Source organism: Nannobrachium achirus (assembly GCF_963921795.1).
Source record: "Nannobrachium achirus genome assembly, chromosome: 18".
Taxonomy (NCBI): Eukaryota; Metazoa; Chordata; class Actinopteri; order Myctophiformes; family Myctophidae; genus Nannobrachium; species Nannobrachium achirus.
In genome coordinates this window covers 35778098-35793542 of record NC_137825.1, presented here as the reverse complement: position 1 = coordinate 35793542, position 15445 = coordinate 35778098, and the positions used below count along the sequence as shown (strand labels likewise).

The window sequence follows — 15445 nt, the reverse complement described above, 5'->3', positions numbered from 1 at the left end:
TGGAGGGGGCAGGATTAAACCATTTTGTGCGGCAGGGACGGGCAGATGCTGCCTGTAAAGTTACTTTTTTATCAAAAAAGAAAATATGTGTTTATTAAAAGACCACCTTGCCCATTTCTAACCTGAATCCTGTAATTTTTACGTGAGGAGGTTAGGTTAAAAATTGGCAACGCAGGCCTTTAATGACCATTTGGATGACTGACGAATATAAATATATTGACACTATATACTAACTCATTTCAGGGCCCCTCTGGAATCATCCGAACCCCCTCCTCATACAGCGGCCCCTGCACCTGGATACCTTTCCACCATGGCCCCCTTTCCGCATCATCAGCCCTGTATGCGCTAAGCCACCAGTATCTTGGCCGCGTACAGGAGTACGCCGCCCAGGCCGGCAGCCGCTGCCATGGCGATGACCCTGACCAGGAGGAACTCCATGGAGTCCTCCAGTTTGGTGTGCAGTCGTAGGACCTGGCGGTGGGTGTCCTCGCGGCTGCCAGAGTTCTCAATGACGTGCTTGGCCAGGCCGCGCTTCTCGTTGAGCGGCATCTGGGCGGCCAGCCGACTCTCTGCCTGCTCCTGGCTCAGTCCGTCCCGCTGCATGAGGCGCGACAGCTGAGTGGCCGGGTCACTGCGGGAGGAACACACAAACTGATGTTATTTATGGCAGTGGTTCTCAACCTTTTCAGGCCGCGACCCCCAAAATAATCATATTTTAACTGGGGACCCCCCCACCCTGACAAGCACTAAGAGTTGAGGCATTACATTTTGTATAACACGGTTCTATTGTGAAAATTTGCAAGGCGTTGTGAGCATGTAGATCGTCTATTTTCACAATTTCTGTCTCTAATATTTTACAATTTGGCAATGTTTAATTTAATTTGTCATTTCCTTAAATTGTCACTTTAGAAATGTGCATATACCCTACTTAAACTTTATGTTGTTTTGTTTACTGTTGAGTGAGAAAACAATGTTGCACATTAAGTTAATCATCTGGGGACCCCCCTGGGGGTCTCGACCCACAAGTTGAGAACCACTGATTTATGCTACCGCCATTGTTACAAAATAAATAATTCAGCAGGCCCTGGTAACTGAGTGAGGTTATTAAGAGCAATATGTATATTGAATGAGAGATAACAATATGGATCAAAATATACCTTTTACTTTGTTTCAAATCAGAAGACTTTTAACTTTAAACAGCCAGTAATGAAAGTAATATGCGTACAATGATCATTAATTAGTAGACTATAGTACTTACGACTTTATTTCTTTCCAGATAAACGTTATTACTACTCCTCCCAGTTTTGGTGGCACGCACTTGGGCCATATGTCAAATCGACCGGCTTCATCGGGACACGCAGGGATGCATTTTGCTAAGAGATACGTTATATACAGTATTTTCTGGACTATAAGGCGCACCTGACTATAAGGCGCACTGTCAATGAATGGTCTATTTTCAAACTGTTTTCATATATAAGGCGCACCTGACTATAAGGCGCACATAATAGACGCAACCGTTGCGTTATGCATCCAACAGATGGAGCTGTGCTAAAGGGAATGTCAATGTCAATGAATGATCCATATATAAGGCGCACTGGACTATAAGGCGCACTGTAGTTTTTTGAGAAAATTAAAGGCTTTTAAGTGCGCCTTATAGTCCGGAAAATACGGTAGTTTAATTTAGGCTATATAAATGTATAAAAAAAAGAGTGGATCTGAGAACCAGTGAGCGGATTTCATTTTTACTTGTTGATCGTCATTTGTCCAGCACCTGGAGAAGATTGGATCTCCTTTGGGTAGATAAACCAATAATGGTCCAAATGTACAGTACAGTATGAGCATGAGGCTTGTCTTACCAGTAAACCACCACCGTGTGGTTGAGGAACTGTGTTAAGCGTCTGGTTTCAAAGAGCAGGGGCACGTCCAACACCACATAGCGATACCCTGAGGAGGAGGAAGAGGAGGCGGAGCACTTATTGTCAAACGGCATTAATTACTGTCTTTTTACACAAGTGTCTGTGATACCATGGTTTTTCCCCCGTCTCTGCACAAGACATTTAAACTCTGCGAGTAATTAAAACAGCCTGCATTCGAGCACAGGCTGAATTTGAACAACAATAATCCATGTCTGACTGCAATCATGTAATCAGTGGTTTGGAGTAACATAATGATAATGATTTTGGCAGATTGAGACGCTGATTATTTCAGACTTGATGAATGCATTTCATAGGTGGTACCACTAGTTTTATTTGCACTGGAAATCATCTCTGCCTCTCTTAAGACTCTCTTAAGACTATTGATGTGTGTGTGTGTGTGTGTGTGTGTGTGTGTGTGTGTGTGTGTGTGTGTGTGTGTGTGTGTGTGTGTGTGTGTTTTTACGAGAACCTTACACACAGGACTACATAGAACACAAATATGGAAACAGGAAGCTTACTTGAAACTTGTCCCTCAAATGTGTGGCAGGGTCACGTTATGAACAATGAACATTGCATAACGAAAGCCTTTCAACATACATATTGGGCTTAGATACATTTTGCACAAATAAAACTAATTTCTGACACAAATAAACCCACATTTGTTTATTGAGTTCTATAGTTCACTTTACAAATCAACGTTCAAGCACAGTGTTGATCACAACCAGGTGACAATGAGACCTTTAAGATGTAGATGATTTTCTGAATACAAATCCAAGAAGCGAAATATATTTCTCTACAGATACTGTAGATCATGTGAGGAGGCCACTACCCACTATAATTCCTGCATAAAACAACAGTGGTTGACACTGACGATTGCCCAAGTGCCCGTGGCAAGTGACTAAAACATCTGGGCAAGAGTTTGCTTTCAGGTTGCCCGACGGGCACGTGCATTCAGTCTTCATTAATTAGTATTGGCTATTCAGTGCTGCCTTTTTTCAACTAGCAGCATGCACTCATTCTGTTGATCAAAGTTACTTTCAATTGGATTTAACATTAATTTGTTCTGCAAGGATTTATTTTTGAAGCAAGTGTGCATAACCTTTGGGCAAGTAGAACATGACCTGTACTTGCCCCTTGTCACCCCCTGAAACAAGCTCTCTTAACTGAGCCAGGCTCCAGTCATCCCCTCACCTCTGAGGAAGTAGAAGAGGATCTCTTTGAGCATGGCTTTGTGGATCTCTGGGTGGGTTATAGAGTTGAGCAGCCTCCTCTTCTCCTCACTGTTGAAGATGAGCTCGCCCAGCTTCTGCCTGTCGATCTTTCCACTCTCCAGTAGGATCTCTGAACCAAAGTGTTGCACAATGCGGCAGTAGGCTCTACTGTTGGGCTCCACGACTGTTACACACAGAGGAAATAGTAGAAAAGATATTTCCATTTACAAGTCATGTCGGTATTAATGCCATGCCAATGTCCTCTATAGTGAGCTCTAGCAGCCTTGCTCTTGCCTAGCTCACTACCACCACCCAGTGACAGAAAGAAACACAGGCAGTTGCATTTGAATGCAGATGAATACTGCCTGAATATGGCTAAAATTATAATCCCAATTATTTTTGCATAATATTGTAACGTGGTTCATTATTGATTCGAAAAATAAATGCCTTTGTTGCTTATTGTCTTGGCCATATCTTTGACCAAAATAAAGTGATGGATACCATCACATATATCCTTCAATGTGATATACTGGCCTCTGTGATATTATTATGTCTGTGAGCCTGACAGCTGGGGAGACAGGTGATACAATATTCTGGCTTTGTCCAGGCCCCAAAGAATGTCCAGGCTCTGAAGCGTGGCCTACATCTGGCCTACATCTTGGCATAAAGTGATCAAAATGTGTTGTCCGGGCTCTGAAGCGTGGTGGTCTACATCTTAGCACAAAGAGCTCAAAGTTTGTTTGTTGTATGCCCAGGGTCACATCGGCCAAGCTTTGTGTGACACTTAATGAAATTAACTCATAAATACCAGCGCTCAATTCACACTAGGTGTGATTTCTTTGCTTCAATTGACCACATTGACTTGGACCTCAGCATTAACTGCTCATTCACATAAAGGTTCTGTACATCTATGCATAGTTTCTGTATTCCTAAGTCAGTTGATAAATGTTTTGTTGAGTCATCACAAGACTAGATAGATACTATAGAGACAGGTCCTTGTATGAACCTCATACTTGGCAATAAAGTGTTTAACTTTACAGCATTTCAGCTTTATTTGACAGTACAGCGGAGAGAGAGATGGGAAATAAATGGTACAGAGGTCTCAAAGTGGATTTGAACCTGGAATGTGGAGATGATGTGGTCAGTGCAATAAATGACTGGGCTACAGTACCAACATCCTTGCAAGGGTTGGTGGTTTTCTTTACTTAATTTTTCGGGGAGAGAGAGAAATAATTTTTATTTCTTTCTTACAATCAACAACAGAGTAATCTTCCTAAGTCCCAGAACGCTAACTCTGAAAAGATTAGAACGTTCCTGGTCATTTGAATATAATTAAAATGTTGCTGGTAAAGTGTGTGTCTGTTCTACTGGGTGAAACAAGATATGCACATTCTGATTTTCAACATAACACATTGATGTGGACTCAAATACAAAAAATACGTTTTTTACCTGAAATATCCCATCATGTCATTGTTCAAATCATTGTCTGTCCATTCAAAGAATGTCCCAAGGAATGCAATTTTGTCCACAGTTTATCACTAGTTTATCAACTAGACAAGACAATTACTTCAATATATTTTGTAAACATGAATCACTGGCAGCAGGAAGAGATACAGAGATAGACAAGAGTGCTGACTGTCACTTAGTTTCATTTTATGAATTAATTTTAATTCTTTAAAGATTACTTTTGGCATATTTTCACCTTAAGTTAAGTAGACAGTAGAAAGAGAGCAAGGAACCTACCTCTCCTGGCCACAACATCAGCATCAATAATGGGGCATCCAAGTTCTCGCAGCATTGAAGACACTGTGCTTTTCCCTGAGGATATGCCCCCCGTGAGCCCCACCAGGAACATCCTAAAGAGGCAATGTAAAAAGAAATTAAACATCAGCAATATATATATATATATATATATATATATATATATATATATATATATACACAGTACACATACATTGCACTTGGTAATTGCTGGGAGTGTGAGAAAGTATCAATACACTTGAGTACTCTTCTGCTCAGCAAAAAAGGAGGATGTTTGATTATACAATGGCAATCCCATTTTTCTGATTGCATAAAAAAGTATATTCAGATTTGATAATAATTATGGTTGTTTTTATACTTAAAATATTTGATTAGATTTTTTTTGTATATATCCAGGGCACGGAATTTTCAAAATGAAGTCTGTTATTTCGTTATTTGCCTGGAAAACAAGGCAGGAAAGATACTGTAGCTTAATTATTGTTCTTCGTTGTTGTTTGACATCGTTTGAATTCCTGATCTCTGTATGCACTCATTGCACTGGGAACCCATCATCAAAAGGGGGTAAACAGCGCCCTCTGTGTTTTGTTCCTTTTCATTTGAAACACAGAATCTGTCTTGAAATATTACTGTATGCATGACACAATAATGAATGGACCATCCGACTGGTCTGGAACTATAAAGTGGCGAAAGACTCGCACAGCACAAAAATGTAAGGAAGCCTCCTTGGAATAGACAGAGATAGAAAAAAATGAAAATGTACTATTTGTACATGCTCAAACCACCTGATGAAATGCATCAGTGACTCATATTATATAGGACAGTCTTTTCGGTCATAAGACCATCAACATCGTCAGTGCCAATGCCAAATGAATGAATCACAGAGAGAAATGTTTCTCTTTTAGGACTATAGGTCAACACACGTGCTGAGGAAACATCTAGAGTCCAGACCATAACATAACTTCTCTCTGGCTGTTTAGTCTACCTTTTTTTTTTCTGGCAAACATGACGTTACGTTATCTAATTTATCACGCCCTCTTTTATAATCCATGTTATAAAATATAGCCTTGGATCAAGACTATCGTAGATAGATGTATGTTATAATTTTTTGACATTTGCATATCGAATGTAAAAGTCAGACTCGATAAAATACAGTCTTGATCCAAAGGTGACAGCAAGAGCGATCAATCAGAGATCACGTCTGACTAGACATTCCATTGGGCATTCCATGGTCACTCTTGTGAAATTCTACTTAAAACTCCAGTCCTCAAACAGCTAGACATTATTTTAATATACATTTATGGTTTAGGATATGCGTGCCTTCTCTCACTTTACCTTGTAAACGAATCACTCCTGTCCTGTCCTTACTTCAGCTGGAATGACAGACGGCAGCCAGAACGGATATTATGAAAACGTAAACAAGCCTAATAAACAGGCCAACGTTAGCAGTCGCGTTGTTTTATCAAGTCAAGTAAATGTCACATGTCGCCGCTGCCATCGTCGCTTTAGCGTTCATAAAACATGCGGCAAAAAGACAGCATGAAACGTATTTCTATCAATTAAAAAAACTCAGCCAGCTAGTTGCTAACAACCTAGATTCATGGCTTAAACGGTGCATCGCTGTAAGTCTTCCGGTGTTGCAGACTGTTCTCCAGATGGTTCCACTTCACTTGGCATTTCATCCATTACACTTTGTAGTGGGACAGTGGAAACAAATCCCATATAGTTGGCAATACATGCTTTCAAAATGCGTAAAAAATTAAAAGAAATATGGTAAACCGTTTGATTGATTGAATACTTTATTAGAAGTTTGGATAGGAATGGTACAGAACAGTGCCATTCAGATTGTATTGGGGTCCTTTTGTACTCGATTCATGAAAAAATAAATTATAAAAACAAATAAAAATAATAGAGAATGGGTAGAATAACAAACATAACATTTGAATGTCAAACTTCTATTGCATTTTTAGGGCAAGGGTTAGTAAGTAAAATACAAAGCATTACTCTAACCCGAAAATATCAGACCTCCATTTGCTTATCTGCATTTGCGTTTGACGATGGCACTTCTGTGGTAACATGTGGACTTGAGGAACTGTGGGAATGCTTTGACTTTTTACCCCTGTGTACCATTTCTCCGTTCTCCCCTTCATCACGCTCCAGTCTTCCTCTCTTAACAAAATGTTCTATCCTGGATTCCAGACTATCGCAGCATGGACGGTCTAGCAAAGCCTTGTAATTCCTTTGTCTGGTGCCTTCTACCAGGAAGCAATGACTAGAAGACGCCCCACCTGTGGACAGAGAAGAGAGGGATGCATTTTATTTTCACTTAGTTTCAACCTAGCGTCCCTATTTTGGGCATGTCATTATACACAAAAATGTTAGATCCCCCATTTAAGTTAGCAAATCTACAAGCTCACAACACATCATGACACATAAGCTGGGGGGGGGGGACTGGGGACCTTCTGTTTAGCCTGGGATCCAGCCTGATTCACTAAGTTTGTCTTTTTCTCACTTCACTTCTCTGGCCAGGGTCCATTTGACTCGTATTTCAATGACGTAGGCAAGTCAGGAAATGACTTGAGTTTTACATTGGACAACACTGGTCCAGCCCTTTCCACAAACCAATCAGAAGCCATGAGTCATTTTCACTTGTTTATATTTTTTAACTTTCCAGACTGTAAAGTGGTGTGAGAAAAACAAAACGCAGAACGTAGCAAGCAGACTGGATCCCAGGGGCTTGCAGAAGGTAGTTGTGTTTACCAGGCAGCATCTCTACCCATTCAGCGAATATGGGGATGGGTAGAATGTTTTACCTAAGACCTCCAGGCCCTGGATCATCCCATGGATGACATTAGCCTTGATGGCACCCTGGGTCCAGTGTTGCTGCAGTGTGGCCAGGGCGTGGTTCAACTCCTCGTCGTCCCGCTGCCAGCTCAGCCCGTCAAAGTGGCAGTCGTACAGCACAAGCGGAAAGTCTACCGCCATGCTAGAAACACAAGTCAAAAGTAGCGTTCAACTCAGAAGGCCCATCACACCACACTGGCTTGTGCCGACTACAACAGACTAATGCCACCTCACCACCCGCGGCGGTCCACAATATGTGATGGTGGTCTTACAAGGCGTTTTCTGATTTGTTCATAGAGGTCCGATTACGTTTTGGCCCTAAACAACACACACAGCAAACGCACCTGTACTGGGGTTTCCTGGGGTTGCTCTCAACATCCAGCAACTGGTCTATTATATCCGGAGCTTCCAGCTTCTGGCCAATAAGGAGCAGCACTGCCATCATACAGCGCACCTACAATATACAGGGAAAAAAGAAACAGTGGATGTTATATACAAAACTAAACACACAACTATAAAGCATAATATATAGCCTATAGTGCACGCACACACACACACACACACACACACACACACACACACACACACACACACACACACACACACACACACACACACACACACACACACACACACACACACACACACACACACACACACACACACACACACGGGGATGGGAGTCAGGACGAGTGAAACTTTCATGTCACAATCATTGTGACCAAATTTTGATTTACGTTATCGCGATAATCAAAATATCGGAACATTTGCCAAAATATAGCAGATCTACAAGCTCACTAGAGCTTGTAGAGATTTGGTAGAGAGTGAAAAGAGTATCAAGTAGGTCATTTCCAGGTCCGTTTTACCAATTGTAGAGGGTTTAAATAAATGGTACCAGATATGCAGCTGAATTGATCCCAGTGCATGACAGAGGACAATTTCACGATACATTAACACATCGGGTGCCCACGTGGTGTCTACGCGTCAATCTCTTTGATCTTTACGAGTGCCCAACGAGCGTTTGACGCGTTGTACAGTAAACTATACTGTACTGTAGCTACTGCACTTGGCTACCGCGGTGATGAAACAACTCCATTTCCCAACATGCAGCGCGCAATTACGTCACCCGGACGTGCTGTGTGGCTCGTTGACTTCCTGTTTCCTGGCTGCACAAAAATGCTGTTTTCTCCGGATTCTCTTCCTTTTTTAATTTTTTTTCTCAAAACGACAGCCTCTTCTACATGCCGTAACACAAACACTGTGGCTTAGAAATGATAAAAAACGGTCCTGACTGAAAGAAAAGATTTTTGCGAAATAAACAGGACATACTCGGATTACATTTACTCGGATTACTTTTCTCGCCAGTACTCTCGCCAGTAGGTAAAATGACGCGTTGCCATGGGCACCAGCAAATAAGACGTCAGAGATCACGTGGGCATCCGATGTGTTAAGTGTGTTTTTTATCGCGATAAAAGCGATTATCGTCCCATCTCTACACACACACTGTTGCTTTTTCTCCCTGCACACCTGATGATACAGGAACGCCAGTCCTTTGACCTCAAAGATGAAGAGGTCATATGGGTTAGTGCTGGTCGCATCTTGAGGCTGGGTGGGTTTGACTGAGGTCGACAGGATAGTCCTCTGGAACTGCAGCACTCCATTGCCCACATCCATCTTACAGATGTTGCGGAAATCGTGTGTGCCCTCATACCTGTGGGGGGTCAACAGACAGAGTCTCAATTGGGAACTGTGACTTCACATTAATCTTTTTGACAAAGAGATTTGGTGTAGAGGGAAAAAAAGCGGAACAAGTTCATAGCCAACCCCAGTCAAGTTTACTAAGTATGGTGGATTTAACTCATTTAGTGCCACCCTAGTCACCACTAGAGGGCGCCCAGTGGCCATAGAAAATCCCATAGAGATATGCTGGTATATGCAGAAGCCCTGCAGCCATGACTTGCCTGAACACTTTCCTTTGTGCATGTACAGGAAGAGGATGAAGTTAGCTTGAAGTTAGCTATTGGCTACCAAGCATTTTAGAAGCCTTATTTTCGTCAACTTAGCCATGATTAAACCTTGCACACCTCATGCATGGGAAAAAAACAGAGAAGAATGAGCTCTAAAAAATCCAATGCAATCCTGGATTGCATTGGAGTGGATTTGTGCAGTTTGTTCACAGCTTTCAAACAAAAAAATCCGATTGGAAATCCGTTCAGGCATTCTTGAGATAATCGCCATTATGTTTTACATGTTATGTAAACAAACATGGCTGCCCTGTATGTTAGATGGGGTTGTATGGGGGTGGAACATGCAAAATCGCGATTGAAATCATGTTCACTAGATTTGATGGGGTCCAAAAAAAAAAATCATTTTTTTTTTTTTTTTTTTTTAATATCCCGAACTAGTTCGGGATAGGCACTCTGGGATGCGATAATATATCCCGAACTAATTCGGGATAGGCACTCAATGAGTTAAGTTGTAATGAAGATTTTATGACGTTTTTATGGGTTTACTATTATGAAGATTACATTTATGATCATGAAAAGGTCTCCTCCAGAGCCAGAAGCAGGAGAGCCTAGACTCTTGATGAAGCCACACACCCACTGCATTGCCTCCTTGGAGGGAAAAAAATAAGTAAATCATAGAAAGTACATAATGGTAGGCCAGTGTTGCAGCCATCTGTGTACTATATCAGTGTACATACTGTAGGTTTGTACCTCTAGTCTAGTACCTACCGTTTCACGGCATCTGCCATCAATGCTACATCCAAAGTCCCACGGCTGAAGTAGTAGCGGTAAGTCCGGGACTTACAGTCAAAGCGTGCACTGAAACCCTCAGCTGCCGGTGCCCACTCCAGCACCCTGATGTCCTGAGGGAGGACTCTGTTCAGCATCTTCACATATGGAAGCTCAGAGGCAGCAGCTTTCACTTTGGTACCAGCATCCACATTGTCTGGAAGTGTGACACCCAATCCCTCACAAAACTGAGAGGAGCGCAGGTCTATGGATATTACCTGGGAAAGGGCAAGGGGAAAAAAGGATTACCAGTGTGGGTCGACAAGTGAATGTGTAAAAGTATCTTATTGTCAAAAAGCTTGTCCCTTTTTTATTGGAGAATAGACAGTACACTACACAGAATGTTGTAACCAACCTAGGGATGGAAAATGTCATATCCCGATTATGATTGTGACCAAAATAACTGCGATTTACAATATTATCGCAATAATCAAAATATGCTTAAAACCCTTAAAATGACACTTTTGTTAACCACTGGAACCGGGAAAGAACGTTTGCCAAAAACTGCAGATCTGCTATTTCTGGCAAAGAGATTTGGTATAGAGTGAAAAATATAAATGCATAAATCGATAAATATAGAGGGTTTAAGAGGTACCGGATATGCAGCTCGACAAAGGTGAATTAATCCCAGTGCATGACGGAGGACAGATGGACGATAAATGTAATCTCCACGATACGATTATTGTGAGAGTTCTTTATCACGATAAACTATAATAACGATTATCGTCCTATCCCTAAACCAACCTAAAGCCAATCTCCAACAGCCAAAGAGAACAGACCTGGGAAAAGGCACTGACTCCCTTATCAGTGCGCCCGCAGCGGTGGTAGTTGGAACTCTGGCGGTCTTGGATCAACCGTGTCTTCAGCAGCCCTTCGAACAGCCTGGCCTCCACCGTGTTGTCTGTGTTCTCCTGGACAGCGAAGCCCTGGTAGGCCCAGCCCAGGTATGCCAGCCGGAGGGCCACGTGTCGCCGAGGGTGGACAGAAAAGTCAAAAGGACGTTCTTTTCCACCTTTCCTACTCCTCCTGTTGCTGGCGTGGGTATCAGGGGGGCAGTCTTTGGTGGTCCTGACTCCGTCATCCCTGGCTACCTGCTCCTGTCCCAACTGAGACTTGATCCTCTCCAACTCCTCCTCCAGCTCTTTGACCCGTTGATGTAAGTTATCTGACATGCTGCTTCAGAAGCGGAGAACAGAAAGGACACTTCTGAATGTGTGCATATTACTACAACAAATAAATAATCATTACTTGAGGCAACACGTGGGATAACTAAGACATAGGAAAAGTTTGAGCTTGCCTAAAATGACTGACACCAAACCTAGATTAGCTATTTTAATATTTTTGTGGATTTAGAATACCGTTATAAAATACTACTCAAAGGGACTGGTTGTCCTAGACTAGGAGGACCCACTGCAGTGGTGTCCGGTAAGAAGAACTTAACCCGAGATGTCAACCTTGATGACTAGGACTAATGGATCTGAGGATCTGTGGGTTACGCAGAGATATATGGGTTGTAAAGCTAGATATCCTGGGCTAGTACAAAAAGTTTGGAGCCTCTTGAGTGAGAGCTGCTGTTCTGACACTTGGAAATTCAATGTGAATGTAGACTGTGTAGATTTGTGTCTTGGAGATGTGCCAATAGTCAGGAAATGCTGCTTGCATAATGCATATATAAAGGGCCCACACTTTATATTGTGCTCACTGCTTGGCTTGTGTGCTTGTGACATCTCACTGATGTCACGATAAGTCAGCTATGACCATAGTATATGGGTGTGCCCAGTATATGTATGAGGGATTTAATGTAGGAGTCTCAGAAGTAATGTTGGAGAACCTGGACGTATCAGTTATGTCAGTCATCTCCAAATTTGGGCACCGTTTCAGCATGCAGCTGTTACCATGGCGGAGGTATCAGTGATGTCAGTTATCTACAAATTTGGTCACCGATTCAGCATGCGGCTGTTACCATGGCGGAGATGCATGCGCAGTACAGCTGGCGGTATCACTATCATTGATGTCAGTTATCTCCAAATTTGGGCCCTGTTTAGTATCAGTCTTGTCAGCATGAGTGTATAGACATTGGACTGACAGACATTTGGTCTATGATTTCTGTTGTTTTCATATGGCTACCTTGGCAAGGTATCCCTTGTAAGAGATTTACGAGCTCAATGTGACTTCTTGGTAAAATAAAGGTCCAAAACAATATCCTGTTGGTGCTGGTATGGTCCCTGTTTCATAGCAGGGTGAAGACAATTCCAATTACATATGCCGAGCTCCAAAGCAAGCATTGACAATATCCAGTAATATTTTTTCTTAAATCAAACATGCCCATAATATTAATTGTATTAGCTACATGCATTTACCGGTGTTAAGGGTACATTAATAGATTACTAAAGGAACAATAGAAGGTGAATGGGGTGGCTTAAATCACCTGCTATGAGGTCTTGCAGTCCCCAGAACAGACTGAGGTCCAACAGGAGTGTGCTTTCTCGAGTGTATCTGTGCATCACAACTAATAGTCTTGTAAAGTAGTTTTACTTTACTGAGGCTTCTCATACTGTGTGCTGCACCGCTGTGCCCTGAACATAAGGTAAGTAAGTCAGTGTTGCTGGTTCATCATTCAGGTGACAGGTCCTAAGTAATTAATGCAGATTGCAGAAACTTTCCCCCTACAATAATATGTATACACAGTGGTGGGAAAAAGTACTAAAATGTAGTATCGTGACAAGAGATAATGTGGTCACAATTGTAACAAACTGTAATTACTGTACTGTATGCAGCAGCAGCAGCACAGCAGCAGCAGCAGCACATGAGCTAATGTTAGCATAGCTTAGCTCATGTGACAGATGAAGAGAGAGCAGCAGAGAGGGGTTGTATTTGGCAAAGAAAGTGCCAAAACACTAAGGCAAATTACCTTTGTTTTGTTGTACAGTTTTAATTCCCAATGTCTTTCTGGTTTGCAGTCTGATCCAATGGAAACTTCTTATCTAATAACTTTCACACGCGACAGTGTCCGTCCATTGTCGGACCGAGATTCACGACGGATTTATTTCCTGTGGAGGAGTCTGGGAAATGTAGTTCATCACTTAAACGTGTGCCCCTAGGGGTACCCTGTGGTACTGCGCAGGGGGAAAGTATTTATGTGGCATGTTTTATTTTGAACATGTCATGGCTACCAGTGCCACTTAAAATAAATTACTAGTTGCAACTCTTTTACTCCATTACTTATTTCAAATTATTCTTTAAAAGTTGGTTTATCATTCATTCATATCATCATGTGCAGGCTACGGTAAGGGGGGATCTGAGAAATCTGTGAAAGGGTAGCCTGACACTTTACATTTCGTTTCAATTTTCAGAATTATTTTTTTGCGTGGCTAGGGATTCAGGGGCTGGAGCCAGGCCAGGGAAAGGGCACGAAGTTCACCCCCAAAATGCCTTTTTTTCTATCAATTACTGAGACATGTATCCCTTTATACCACATGTACTTCATGTGGGCACCTGGGATAGGAAGGTCAAAACTATAGCAACAGCAGATTAAGTTGTTTGGTAGGTCTACTAGTATTTTTCATGGGCACAACTCACACATACTCATCCCACAAATGCACATTCCTACAAATGGGGACCATTTAAAAGGGAAATAAACAGGCTTTCCAAAGGTGTAAAGGATATTTGCTAGAAGCATTGTTGTAACAGAGAAATAATCCACCAAACATACATTTCCAAACGTTTTGTGCTATGTTTATATATTATTTATATTTCACCCATACCAGGCAAAGGTAAGAACGAATTCTTATATATGTAGGCCTGGCAAAAGGCAAAGGGTCTTGCGAGAGAGTGGGGTAGGGACTAAAATACACACAAGCAGTGCTGATTGTCTATTGCAGAGCAACAAAGCTGCCTTTGAAATTATGTGATCGTCCCTACTTTACCAGGACACACTGTATGTATATGAGCATACAGTATCGTATAACTGATACACAGCTCAGTCATCTAAATTGTAAAACGTCATTATTATATTTTATTTTATTGTATGCGTATTCATATCATCCTTTCTATTATTATTATTATTTTCTATATCTCTTATGAATCGTCTTATTTCCTGGTCACATAATTATGTGACTATCTTCTCTTTTTGTTTAATAAACTTCAGAACTTGCTGTGTGATCCTGCTTACTGAAGATTTTAATGTGTAGATTAAACAAATACAAAATAACAATAGTAGCCTATGTGACTATGTGTAATTTGAGTAAATTTAGTGATCTGTAAGGTTTAAATAGGCGATAGCAGCCTGCAGAAACAGATAATGACCTCAAATAATGTATAATGTATTGTGTATAATAAACACGCAATGTGCAAAATCAAGTTAGTTTTAAGATAAATTGAAAGTGAAAATAAGAAGTTTGAACTTGGCTGACACGTGCATAAGCCAACATGGTGTCATACGCAGACCAGCACACACCCAGGGTCCTGTCCTACCCTCAACTTATGGAACTGCTGATACGGAAAGCTGCAAGACTTTATCTTTCAACACAACACTCATCCTATCTCCACCCTCCCTCTCTCCTCATACAGCACACACACATAAACAGACTCTCTCTCTCTCTCTCTCTCTCTCTCTCTCTCTCTCTCTCTCTCTCATATTATGGTGTAAAACTAACAAGTGAATTTTGAGAGTATTGTTTACTCTGACTTGAAATCACCCTAATTGGAAACTCTGAATATGTTTGAGACACGATAGGCCTACAAAGGCTGTACATTGACTGTACATTGGTCGTCAGACCATCTCTGTATCTCTTCAAGAACCCAATGGCATTTACACTGCCACAGTAGTGGCTGCGACCAAACAAAGTTCAGTGTGCATTTCATCCCCAGTCACTGGTAGGCTACATGTGGTTGAAGTGTGTGACGCACGGCAGGCAGGGAG

At 41.7% G+C, this 15445-nt stretch overlaps 2 protein-coding genes across 3 annotated transcripts; both read right to left on the bottom strand.

Moving 5' to 3' along the window:
* Positions 1 to 345: 345 nt before the first annotated feature.
* On the bottom strand, positions 346 to 6458 carry dcakd (dephospho-CoA kinase domain containing; the record flags this gene model as incomplete). Its single annotated transcript, XM_080747378.1, has 5 exons — positions 6221 to 6458; positions 4871 to 4983; positions 3108 to 3311; positions 1857 to 1944; positions 346 to 631 (listed from the first exon to the last, which is right to left on the bottom strand). Exons 2-5 carry the CDS (start codon positions 4980 to 4982, stop codon positions 346 to 348), a joined length of 690 nt encoding a protein of 229 aa, XP_080603504.1. The 5' UTR covers position 4983; positions 6221 to 6458.
* A 288-nt stretch (positions 6459 to 6746) lies between these two features.
* Positions 6747 to 13554, bottom strand: LOC308303735 (tRNA pseudouridine(38/39) synthase-like). 2 transcript variants are annotated; one of them, XM_080748220.1, is made up of 7 exons: positions 13436 to 13554; positions 11304 to 11697; positions 10465 to 10742; positions 9257 to 9440; positions 8074 to 8183; positions 7699 to 7871; positions 6747 to 7173 (listed from the first exon to the last, which is right to left on the bottom strand). In XM_080748220.1, exons 2-7 carry the CDS (start codon positions 11694 to 11696, stop codon positions 6905 to 6907), a joined length of 1407 nt encoding a protein of 468 aa, XP_080604346.1. In that variant the 5' UTR covers position 11697; positions 13436 to 13554; the 3' UTR covers positions 6747 to 6904. The 2 variants fall into 2 exon arrangements, with proteins under 2 accessions (XP_080604346.1, XP_080604345.1); XM_080748219.1 differs by having other exon boundaries at positions 11304 to 11700; positions 13436 to 13550.
* Positions 13555 to 15445: the final 1891 nt, after the last annotated feature.